This window comes from Micropterus salmoides, unplaced genomic scaffold (assembly GCF_014851395.1).
Source record: "Micropterus salmoides isolate LMB-PRFRI ecotype aquatic unplaced genomic scaffold, ASM1485139v1 Ms_hic_scaffold_23, whole genome shotgun sequence".
NCBI classification, from domain to species: domain Eukaryota; kingdom Metazoa; phylum Chordata; class Actinopteri; order Centrarchiformes; family Centrarchidae; genus Micropterus; species Micropterus salmoides.
In genome coordinates this window covers 21,201,534-21,214,229 of record NW_024041484.1, presented here as the reverse complement: position 1 = coordinate 21,214,229, position 12,696 = coordinate 21,201,534, and the positions used below count along the sequence as shown (strand labels likewise).

At 38.9% G+C, this 12,696-nt stretch overlaps 1 protein-coding gene across 1 annotated transcript in view; it reads right to left on the bottom strand.

The window, feature by feature from the left end:
- The window catches only part of creb3l2 (cAMP responsive element binding protein 3-like 2), a 41,469-nt gene extending 31,142 nt beyond the window's left edge, over positions 1–10,327 (bottom strand). Inside the window, 1 exon segment of the mRNA XM_038738758.1 lies at positions 9,837–10,327. Within this exon segment, the coding sequence (XP_038594686.1) occupies positions 9,837–9,935 (99 nt within the window). The 5' untranslated portion in view covers positions 9,936–10,327.
- Between the last annotated feature and the right edge of the window lie 2,369 nt (positions 10,328–12,696).

The following is a 12,696-nucleotide window of genomic DNA, read 5'->3' as shown; positions in this document are numbered from 1 at the left end:
CTGTGTCTCAAGGGGTCATCTTCTCTGCTATTGGTGGACCAGTCAGACAGGAGAGCTCTTACTCTGCCTGCAGACATCAACGATCTTGCCCCTCACACAGTCAGATGGCTTCCTTCAGTGCACTGAGGTGTTTAACAACTCTGAAGACAATACTACCAGCAATGTCTTCCTTCTCTTTTCATGTAGACGCTCCGACAGACAGTGCTTTCAGTTTGCTGCATGCATGGACACAGAACTGCGGTATAGAGAGAAGCACACGGTCAGCTGGCTGCAGCTAAATCTGGAGTGCACTCGTATTCAATTCTGTATGGTAAATTCAGTTTTAACGGAGCAGAGCGAGCTGACAGGCAGAGTTAGAGACTTTTTCTGTCCGTTTCTCTCTTTACAAAGACGCATGTTGCAGTCAGAGTCTTCTCTGAAGAGGGCAATGAAGTCTCAGTAGTACCCGATGCGAGCACCACATACAACACAATTTATCAAATTACACAACGGATATACAGTATGAAAATAAGACTGATTGGATTATACTCACAGGAAGTATAAAACCTGTTACATGCGTAACACTGTAATGTCAGGGAAATTACTTTACTTAGAATTAAGTACTGCAGTTGTACATTTGAAATACCTTCCTAACTTTCTGATAGGAAGCCTTCTTGAGGTGGTATAAAACATTTCTTCTTATATTCTGACTTGAGTTGTGGACAACTATGACCACATGAATTAAAAAAATTAAACATTTCACTGCCCAAGTCAGCTATAACACAAGTCTTGTTCATCAGACTACATGCTGTGGACAGATTTTGTGCCAGGATTTATTATGCATTTCTTCTTCTTCGTTGCATGATTTAGAATAATAAGGTGAGAAATGGGTCTGTTCTGAGTTCATCCTGCACTGCAGCAGCTAAAAAAGTCCATTTAATCCCAAAAACGCTTTTCTTTTAGGCAGGCTGGAGCAGAAAACAACTCACCTTTCTCAAGTTGTACAGTAATGTCACATGTGTATGAAGGTGGATCAAACCAGCTAATCTTAAATGTCAAAGTAGAGAGGAGCCTAGTAGGCCTATTTATTTTCATTCATTATACAATATGAATAAGCTATGCAGACAGTTGTAAAGAAAGAACATCTTTTTCTTCTGTTCTCTACTTGTTATAGTTACACAGTATTAGGGGTGTGGGCTGTATTAAAAGTATCCACAGTTCTCACATGCTCTAACACACAGTAACGATGAAATGTGTGCTGTTCTCACATTCTTCCTCTGTATCTACACATAAACAACAAGGCAGGGAAATATAAAAGGAATTTATTTTATTGTTTGGGTACATTATTGTTCAGTGTACATGGTCACATCTGAAACAAACTTTACGTGCTTGATAACTCTCCCACCCCGCAGACATCTACACACCAATACCGATTTATATTCATAGCGGCAAGTGCTATGTAGCTCCACATAGGGGACACAGGAAGTGACATATAGCACCTTCATGCGGCGTCGGAACCGCGTAGGAAATTCACAGCCGCACCGGCAGAGCTCCAGAATGTGCAACTCGGCCGGCTCACGCGCGGACGCGCTACAAGTGCGAGGGCCCGCCCAACGCTGCTTGCAGCTTTAATTTCTATTATATTTCTATCTATATCTAGAAAATCAAGTGTCACAGCGATCATATTCACACAGGCAACAACTAAACCAACCTGAAGAACCGGCACCACACCTTCAGTAGTACAACAGCATGCTTCGTTATTCAGGTGCATCCCTTTAGTTGAGCTTTATATAGAGAGGCTGGTCTGGTTGTGTAATATTCAAAACTGGAAAGTGTACATACTATACAGACACTTAACCCCTGGATAAGACATGACTGTTAAATTATGTCATATCTATATAAAATAGGGCTGCTGCGTGTGTTAGTGTGGACATGTGTGTGTGCACTAACTGACAGTCTCGTCATACAGACTGACACAGCAGACACACGGACCATTCAGCAAGAGAGCGAGGCCACCAGGGAGCAGGATGCCCTGCCCCGATGGAGAACAGGCTGCGCACTGTGAGCACACAGATCACCCTGCTTACCCTCGACTCTCTAAGCGTTGATACTAAAAGTACATTTTGCTGACACTACTTAGATACTGTTCTTGAAGATTTGAATGCAGGACTTTTACTAGAGCATTTTCAAAGTTTGGTATTTGTACTTTTAATTAGGTATAAGGATTTTGTTACTTCTTCCACAGCTGCATATGCATAAAAAGTGCCGGGTTACGGCGGATTTGAGACGAGTCTTTGTCTGCAGGTATGCTGTGTGTTATGTAAGCAGACACATAGCTGGAAAGCCCTGGAGCATGTGCAGTGCAAATATACTCTATCCGTCTGCATGCGAGTCTCTTCCTCTCTCCGCGAGTGCAGCGAGTCCAACATCTGCTGAGCACCACGGCAAACGTTTTTTAAGACACAAGTATGTGGAAGTGTATGAAATAGCGTTTAAGTTTTAGGCCACTCTATTGCTGTTCCTGTCCATCCTGTCTGACAGAAAGGTGATGTGTAAGTTTCTCTTTCTCTTTGTCTGCAGCTGAACTTACCTCCTTTATCATCCAGCTTTACTGAATATTTACATTCATTGTGTAACTGCTGTACTACTAGTTGTCAACTTCTTGTGAGCCCTCATAAAAAGATTTAGGGTCTGTGACTTCTCAGATTCTTTATAGAACTGAATGTGTAAAACTATTAGTTAGTTTATCGCAATAAAAAAGGCAAATACTAGAAAAAAGACATAATAAAAAAAACATATTTTAAAGCAGGAATAACATTTTCTATTGATCCTACCCAGTTAAATATCTCACAACAACAATGCCCCTATTCTTTTAAAGTTTTGTTAGGTTACTGCAAACATTGTGGTTTAGGGTTCAAACAACTACTTAGTTAAGGTTAGGTAAGCTCGAATATACATTTTTACAATAATAAACATGTGAAAAAGGTTGGGGAACGATCGTGGTAATGCTTTAAAAACAAAACGTAGCTGACTGATGGTTGGAAACAGGAAACAGACAGCGGTCCCCCCGTTAAAGTCCGATGTTTCATTGATTGACTCCATAATCCATTCGTCACTATTAGAATAAACTGAGCCCTAAAAAAAGTTCCAGCTTCCAGGGCTCCCCTCGAACATAAAGTTTCTCTGATTACATGTACAATTACTAAATAACTGATCCATTCTATATAAGTTGTCTATTGTCTATTATTCTTCATCTGAACTGATTCAAGAAAAACATTTAGTTGGATTTTACACTAGTATGCAAGAACATTTTATTATTATTATCCTGAGTTTCTGTGGAGAGGCTGTAAATGTACTTGAAAATAGTCATATGTTAAGAAACAAAGCAATGCTGTTGATTAGCATGAGATGTGTGTGAGATATTTTCCCGTATGGTGCTGGCTAAGTATAAGAAATGACGCTTTTACGTGGACTTAATCAAATGTGCTACATTAACAATGGATCAAATTACTGCGTAATTGAAAAGGCGTCAAGTTTAGTGTCTATCAGCTTATTGTTTTGGTTTTGCGACTGCAACTTTACTGTCACTCTAATCACCCTTAGTTTTAACATAAAAAACCTGTGGCTACCAAGAAGGAAGCTTCCGATCAGCAAACTGATGCGAACGTGGAAGTCCCTGAAACCTGCATTCTATTGAACGGCCAGCAGGGGGCGACTCTTCCGGTTGCAAAAAGAAGTCCGGCTCCATTAGAAATAATGGTAACATGAGGCTACTTCTCAGCTGATTTATTACCTCAGTAAAAACTTAAAGCAGACCATAAAGCAGAGTGTGCTTCAGGGCCTATAAGCCAAACTCGAGGCTTCAGAATGGCAGTCCACAAACCAACGGGTGACGTTGTGATGACTACGTCCACTGGTGACTACACATTACCTGCTCAGCACCTAACAGCTGGCAGACAAAGTAAGATTAGTCTGAAGAAGTTAGCAGCTCAAAAGACCAAGAGCTAAAAGAGTCATTACGACAACTAACAAATGCATACATTCTGGATGGTCTGTAAAAGTCTTCATTTACGTCTAAATAAGAATAATTTCCAACAGCCAATGTAGATGGATAATCCAGATCTACAGTAGACAATGATGACAATTTTCCTAAAGGCAAATGCAGACATGGGGTCAAGCCACAGCTGTTATCTCCCAGCTGTGAATCAATCCAATGCCTATAAATTCATAGTTTACAGGGTTGAATCATCAATCCAATCAAATCATAAGCAAAACACTTCGCCTTCACAACAAAAACTTGACCCACAAGATCTTTCAGGGTGTAATAATGAATGTGTGGGATTTTAATTCCAAAAGAAACACTACTATCTATGTTTTCCACCTGTGGCAATATCATTTGAATTCCTCCTTTTTACAATTTCCTCATTACATTTTGTAAAGGATTAACTGAGCCAAACAGGAAGCAATTATTTAAATTGATTTCAGCTCCTGTTTTTGGTGTTTGTATTTATTTTCCTTGCCTGAAATAGATCAAACTAAAACAAGTCTATTGTTACTTCATGACGTCAGAAAGGTTTGAACTGGTGGCAGATGAATTCACACCGCTGCATTGTTATCATTCCTAAACCTGAGGAACTTGCTTATGATACAAGCACAGCACAGCAGAGACAAAAGGGAGATGGGAGGGACCTCTGACTGATGAGAGAAGCAGGCGTTAAGGTTGAGGATCCCACAGATGCTACCTACTGAGAGGGTTTACGTTGTAGTGAGGAATCCCAAGTCAACAACCCCCCCCTGAGAGAAAGTGAGAGTGAGACGCGACCAAACAAAGACCCCAGTCTGTTTCCCAAGCTGCCTGAGACTCAGACACTACAGTCTTGTTGGTCTCCACATTCATGCATCCCCCACCCTCACACCCACACCCCCTCACACACACTATTCATGCTTTACTATATATAGAATATTCACCTCTCTAAGAAGAGCATCTTAGTACTGCTTCTTAACACAACCTGGTCTTTGTGTACAGTAGGTACAAGTGGGAGTGCAAGGCATTATATTTGACACGATCACCTTTTCAACGTCCAGGGCCAGATGTTTAAACAATGCTTACACACAAAAGCCATGTCTTCGCCATTTTCCCACACCTATACCGGCATTATCCATTTAAAAGAGTGTGCGCAACTCATGCATACTTCAGACCAGGCGTACACATGTTTTATAGTCAGCTGCAGGTGATATTACATATAAGAGCTGCAACGATTAATCGATTGCTTGTCAACTATTAAATTAATCAGCAACTATTTTGAAAAAAAGTCTTAATTCTCCGATTCCAGCTTCTAAAATGTGAATATTTGCTCGTTTCTTCAAAACAAGACATTAGTGATAGACCGATTAATCGGTTGCACGATTAATCAGTTGGCCGATAAATCGGGTCGATATCCGGCATTTTGAGAAAATCAGCATCAGCCGAAACCTGTACTCACGAGGCCAATATATCATGCTAAATGACAGCGGATCTAGTCTAAAATGATCAAATATTGTTTTACTGTAGAGATTAACGCAGCTGAATGACAAACTGTACCTCACTCTCCTTTAAACATCAGTCACGTTTTGAAATCTACAGCATAAGCCAATGTATGTTTCTAATTTTGATTAAAACAACATGTTAGTGTCTGAGATAACTTGTGTATTATATGGAATAATGGAATTATACGTGGCTTTTCTTGGTTTTGATGTCAGCATTGTATATCAACCATCGGCCGCTCTGCTCTCTCAGCATCTGCGTCGGCCATTGAAAAACGCATATCGGTTGACCACTGCAAGACATTTGAGGAGGGCATCTTGGGAAACACTGATCGAAAAAAGACATTTTATAAACCAAACAACTAATCAAGAAAAAAATCGACAGATGAATCTCCATGACAACAATCGTTTGATGCAGCCTTGCAGACTACCCTTCTTTTCATTGAAACATCCACAGAGTGGTGAAGCAGGCAGAAGTCTCGATATGTAAACAAGTGATTCAGGGCGTTTCGTCCATTTAAGGCGAACTGTAGGAGTGGAAATGAGGCTTGTGCATGTGAGCCAAGTTCCACAGTGACTGAGAGTTCTTCAAACTAAAGCAGTCGGTACATGCTGGTTCATGAATCTGAAGTAAAAAAATGTATCTGCGCATTTCTCTTTCTCAGTTCTAGTCGTGAATCTGCAGAGTTCAATGCATCTGACTGCTGGAGAGGAACTAATACAGAGCAAGAATCACCAACATCAATACTAACACTGACACTTTTTATTATTAAAAGCAGAAAAATGTAATGTAATAATGTAGGGAGGAGCAATGTGTCTTGATTAATGACCTTAAAACACTATTTCCATCCATTAGCAATACTCTCTTAATCCTCACAGGATCACGAAGAGCTGCAGTCGATACCAGCTGACACTGAGGAGACTATTTATCATTTCCTATTTTTTCAGAAAGTTATTTGTTTTGCCATGTAGTCAAATTATCTTCAGTAGCCCTGTGGATGATTTTTCAATCTTTGTTTTCATCGCATAATACAATGTTGAAAAAAAACTTCTTTTAATGTTTTTCCTGTGATCAAAAAAGAAATCCTGTAATAGACGAAAGCAGCTGCAGCTCAGTGGTCTGAAACTGTCTGCTGGTATTTGACAGGAATTGTATCCTCAGGACTTGTTTTTCAAAAAGGGACCTAGACTCACAGCTTCAACACTCTGAAGCTTTAACACCACAAGTCTTTACCTGTCTCTAGGTTGTCCTAGATGAGGCAAAGACCAGTGTGTGTGTCTTATGTATATGTGATTGTCTCAGGGCTCAGTAAGCCTCTGTGGTGTCTGATTCCCATCCTGCAAGCCAGCTGTATTTTCCCCCTGTAAACCCAAACACCCCTCCCCACCGTCTCCACATACACAAACACACATGCACACAGACTCATTCACACTCACTCTCTCCGTCTCACACACTCTCCTCTTGGCCCACAGAGAGACGTAAGGCTGGAACAAACAATTCAAGTTACATAACCGAAGGCGACAGGCCATTTTCAAGCAGGGTTCGTTTTACCGAGGAGATGCTGTGTGTGTTCTACGATGTTCTACCTGTAACTACTAATATAGGTCATCCGCTCATTTTTAGTAACACTGAATAATGGCAAAATGTTACACATAATCTCGTACCGACGACAAGAAATAGTAACAGAAATAATAGTATATGAAAAGTAATTTCTAGGAGGCAGGGCTGCAATATTGAACACTTCGCAGACGTGGTCAAACTTTTCTTTACAGCTGAAATAATACAGAACAATAGGCTATTCAGCAACTATTTTAATCATAATCATCGCTCATCGTCATCAAATGTCGAACATTCACAAATTCTAGGTTCCACATCGTTGGGATTTGCTGCTTTTCTTTGTCTTATGTGACAGTAAACTTAATGTTTTCTGATTCTGACGTGTTGCTTGAACAAAACAAGCTATTTTAAGTTTTCTGCTTGTGCTTTATGAAATTAAAATGTCGAAACTTTACAGATTATGTTGACAATAATTTGAGAAATATTACTACAGAACAGTTCAAGGTTGGAAAAAAAACAGAAATACAGCAAAAAAAATGTAAGACACAAAACTATAATAGAGTCTGTTAACATATAAAGCAATTTTATCACAACTAGTTTTGTGCCTATGTATACCCGTATACCCGTAAATCACTGCAAATATCAATAATGTATATGGTCCAGACATGAATGAGATACTGTGTGAAAGCCCCACATGAGTTTGTCTCTAAATGATATATTAAGTTAGGCTATCCTATAAATAAAACTTGCATAACTGCACCATAAAACTAAAAGGGAAATAGTGGCGATAAAGTAATTCCCGACTGAAGGAATCAACTCACTCAAATTACTTTTATCATAAATTTTAGTTTCCATGCTCCGAATTTGGCTTCAAGGCCCAAAACTTTGTACTGTTAATCTTAAACCAAAGGCAAATTCTGAGTAATATAATCTTTTCTTTGTAAGGTAATGTTTCTGCTGCTCTATCACACGTGGATAGCTTTAAACCTTTTTTTTTGCATTAAGTCAACTTCTCTTTAAAGACACATTTCCCTGGTCGTTCTGTTGATGTGAACTCCAGAGCTCAACCACTGTAAAGCTTAAATTAGCTCCCAGCGTGTCCTTCGTCTACAGAAAGCTGGAGTAGCTGAGCTGCTAGGTGAGCTGAACTATAGTTTCCAGAAAAATCCTACTAAATTGATTTTAAAATTATGATTTAGACACCTGCTGTGTTGTCTGCACGTGTTGCTTTATGTTCTTACAACTTACATTTACAAGATTTGAGCAAACTATTAGATCCAGACGGTTTGTATTGGGGGAGGATATGACTGTGTACCATAGTAGACCAACAGATATTCTACTGATCCATGTTTCATTTTATGTAATAATTGAAATTACATGTGTGGTATAAACTGTTAAGGGAAGTGTGCAGTCTGCAAATTCATAAGAGCCCCCCCCCACCCACTAAACACTGGGTGTTTCTTTTGAAGGTAACACAGTTGTTGCTATTAGGGCTCATTAGCCAGAGCTGTAATCTTAGCCATCTCAGATGTCATTAACTGTTTAAACACCCTACTGAGCAGCAAACCTTCTCTGGGATGTCCTGATCTTCAAAAGAAATGTTTATTATAGTTTCATTATAACTGTCAGGCATGTCAATTTGTCCCGCCAGACAATCACTGTTCAGCAAAGCGACCTGTCCGCCAACAAAACACCTTAACTGTTAGTTAAAAACAAAGTACCAGCTTCTCTCTCCTCTCCTGTGCATGCTTTGATATTGTGCATGTTTGGTAGGCATGGTGAGTCCTTCAGCGCTACATGGGCCAAATCGAGTTCCCTGAATTTGGATATTTACTGTGCCGGGGCCTCCAAATGAGCTTTTGTCAGTGAGGTCAGAATATTCAGCAGCATTGCTGGTCATTACTGATATAAAGAGAAAATGGTGCCTTCACAATAAGTCAATGCTCCAAAAAGGTGTCTCTATTTAGTACAAATATGACCCATGTCTTGCTAATAAAAACTCCTGAAAGACAGAAACAATATTAAAATCTTACGTATAAACACTATAACCTCTATAGGATCACAAACATTCACCAAAAGCAACTCCTATTTCCAACCTCTTCAAAAACATGCTGTTTTTTTTCCTTTTGTCATTTGCAGACAGAAAACTAATCTGCAACCATTATTGTGGTAATTTATCAAACAAAAATGCAAAATATTCTCCATTTTCCAGCCTCTCAAATGTGAGTTTGTGCTACTTTTCTTTGTTTCATATGATCCAAAGTGAATTAAACAAAATATATATTGAGTTTTGGACTGTTGGGTCAGACAAAACAAAACACTTTGAAGACACTCATGGACTTTGGAAACTTTTTCTGTTGTTTAAATGATTAAACAATTATCAATGAATGGAAAAAGTGCTGAGTTCAGGTGCGTTTCCGTCTTTCCAAGTGCTCATATCTTTAACTTTACATGTCTGTCTTTTCTAAAGACATCGTCACCATCGCGCTAAAAAATATAATTAAGAGGAAAAGAAACGGTGACATAAGACGATTACCAGGCTGAGAAAAAGTTTCATCATGGACCCCAAGGCTCAAGTTGTGAATGGAGAGCCGGGTATAGCACTCACACACACTGAACACATTACCCTCCCCCTCCTATCAACTAAAGCCCCAATCAAAGTGAGATAAAGGTGATTATTTCCCACTGAGAAGCAACAGAGCCAAACACCAGGCCCCGATCGATCACTCTCGCGTTTCCTTTACCTCACCCAATCAATCCCTAATCGATCACTTACATTGGTGTACAGCGCGCAGTCCATTTCGCCGGCTTCAGACAGCTCGCTGAGGTTCCTGTCCCAGTGGAGAAACGGTTCACTACTGTCCAGGATTTCCATGATTCCCTCCGCGCACAAACTCTCTCTGTGGCCTTGTGGATGGTTTTATTTTCTCCTCCAGCAGCGACAGAAGAAGAAGAAGAAGAAGAAGAAGAGGCAGCAGCGGGTGTTTGATGCACTGCAGTCAGACTGAAAACCAAACTCAAGCCGGGTAAAAAGTTTCAAACAACTTATACAGTAAAAAGAAGTTAAAAAAATAAAATAAAATACACAAACAATATATTAACACATCCAGGTGGTTTAGACTCAGAGGGATTTCCGTGGGTTATGTCAGAAAGCTGCAGCAGTCAGATTGAAGCTGAGTGTTGTTATTGTTGTTGTTTATCATCTCCTCTCTGGTTCAGGGGTGTACGAGCAGCTTTTAGCAAACTCTCCTTCCTTTTCTTTCCTCCTGCTGCTCCTCCTCACAGCCCAGACACACAGGAATGTGTGGGCGGAGTCACACAGAGGCAGACAAATTAGATTAAAACATGAAAACAAAGTCAAGAAATTCAAGAAATTAATAAGATAGTACGACTGTTAATGCAAATGCTGAATAAAACATTAGAGTTTACATGTAGGATATATTTTTTATCTGTTCCAGCTGTTTATGACAATGTCAATTGTCTACATTAACAAACTGAAGCTTCCGGTCCTACATTTCAGAATAAAAACACATGCTCGCTATTGATGCAGACAGCAAATTTAAAATTATAGCTACTAAAGATAAAAATTTGACTTTCACTTTTAACTTACGAGACAGCCTCAAAGTCAATGAGGAAGATCGTTTGATATGATCAGAAGTCACATAACAGACACAATATTACTCAATGGACTTCTGCATGAGTGGTCAGTTGTTCTGTGAACTTTATATCTTTTTCTAAACTTTGTTGCTATATTATGATGTTTTTAGGTAATAAAATTCAATGTTTAAGCCTTTAATTGAACTGAGATAAAACATTATTTTGACACCTATTGTCAACATAAGAAAGTGATTAATTGTCTTATTTTTATTTCTCATTAATTACAAAGAAACTAAAAAGGTTTAAATAAGTGTAAATTACAAAAATTAAACATACACACACACAAACACACACCCTCTAGTCTTTTTGTTATATAGATGTATATTTCAAACTACCAAAAGTATTTTTTAAAGAAATAAAAAATATTTCCATGTATTTTGTCAGCTGTTCTTTTTGGCTTTTATTTTGAATTCCACTTTACTCATTTCCGTCATCTTGACGCAGGTTCTTGAAACTGAATCCACAGGTTTCCCAGCCCCGCCCACATTCCGCAGACCGACCAATCAGATCACTTCTTGTTTAAAGCCCTATCGACTGTGCAGCTTGACCCTCATGAGCCCTTAACGGAAAGGTGAAGCAGCCAATCAGGTAACACTTTGAGAATTCCTGCGACCAATCACTTTAGGCCAAGAATACCTTTGACTTAATCCCGTCCCCGTTGTCGCAGAAAAGGCCAATAAACGTTCACTAATGAAAAGCATTAAATAAAGTTAACATGCCACAAGAAATTCTTTCTTATATTTATATTTTCTTAAAATAAACTTTAATATAACTTTATGAAATTATCTGGCATTTATTTTCTTTGATTTTATGATTTATATGTTACATTTCTACGTTTGTTTTTGAAGCTTAGATGTAACTTTTCTCCATTCGGTCCTCTATAAAAAGCTTTGTTAGTGAGTGAAGAGTTATCACCGTTAAATTAAACGTACGTTTAAATCACACATGCTCTGAGATGAACACAAATGTGAAGACAAAAATATTCTGGAAAAAGGTCTATTACAGCAAACAGTACAGAGAAATGAACCAGTGGTGAGCTGAAACCAACCAGTCACTGAGGAGGAAGGAAATGAAACACTAACAACTGACAAGAGAATGACAGAGCAGAAAACAAGAGTAGATAAAATTTTAAAATCTATCAAATACACACAGTAATGTTCGGTTATTACTATGCACAATTCAGGAACAGAACAACAAAATGCAGCAGAAACAGAAAAGAAATTGTGAATTTAATTGAACGTGCCGCCTCCAACTTTGCATGCTGGTCTCTTGTCTTTTTTACACTGAAGTGTTTGAGTAATCTACACATTTCTCTCCAGTTCATGACATTTGCATGAAGAGAAGTGAAAGACAGCTGACATTTGTCACAGAGGTCAGTCAGACAGCTACATAACACTGTTGGTTTTTCTCTTTATGGGATTTGTGAACACTCAGGTAAATGCTGAATATTGACAGGTTTTATCCTCTAACAAGCTCTTCGTTTATCCTTTAAAAGCCCTCTTCACATGACCAAATGTTACTTTATCTCACACGTGTCCACAAACTTCTGAGTAGCATGTTACAACATCAGTGCAGCACTTGAGATGCGAACAGTGTGTTTCCTTTACAGCAGCGCTCTCAGATCAGCCAAGCGCACAGTTCCACGTGTTGAGTAGAGCATCATCACTTGTGGTTATTACAAGCTTTATTCTTGCAGATGAGATGTTAAAATTTAACTCCACAAAATAATAATAATAAATTGTCGACCTCCCTTGGCTGTGCTTCGGGTGAGCCTTTCTTTTAGAGTTAGGAGGAGACATTTTGGTGTTGGTATAAGAGAGCTGTTGGTCATAGTTTGGTTGTTTAAGTTGGGTGCTGAATATTAAATATAGACACTCCTGTAAAACAAAACACCTTTTTTTTTTGAGTGTCAACTATAGGAAACAGCCCTGTTTTCAGCTTTACGATGACACATTTTTCAGATAATCCAATGTTTTGGG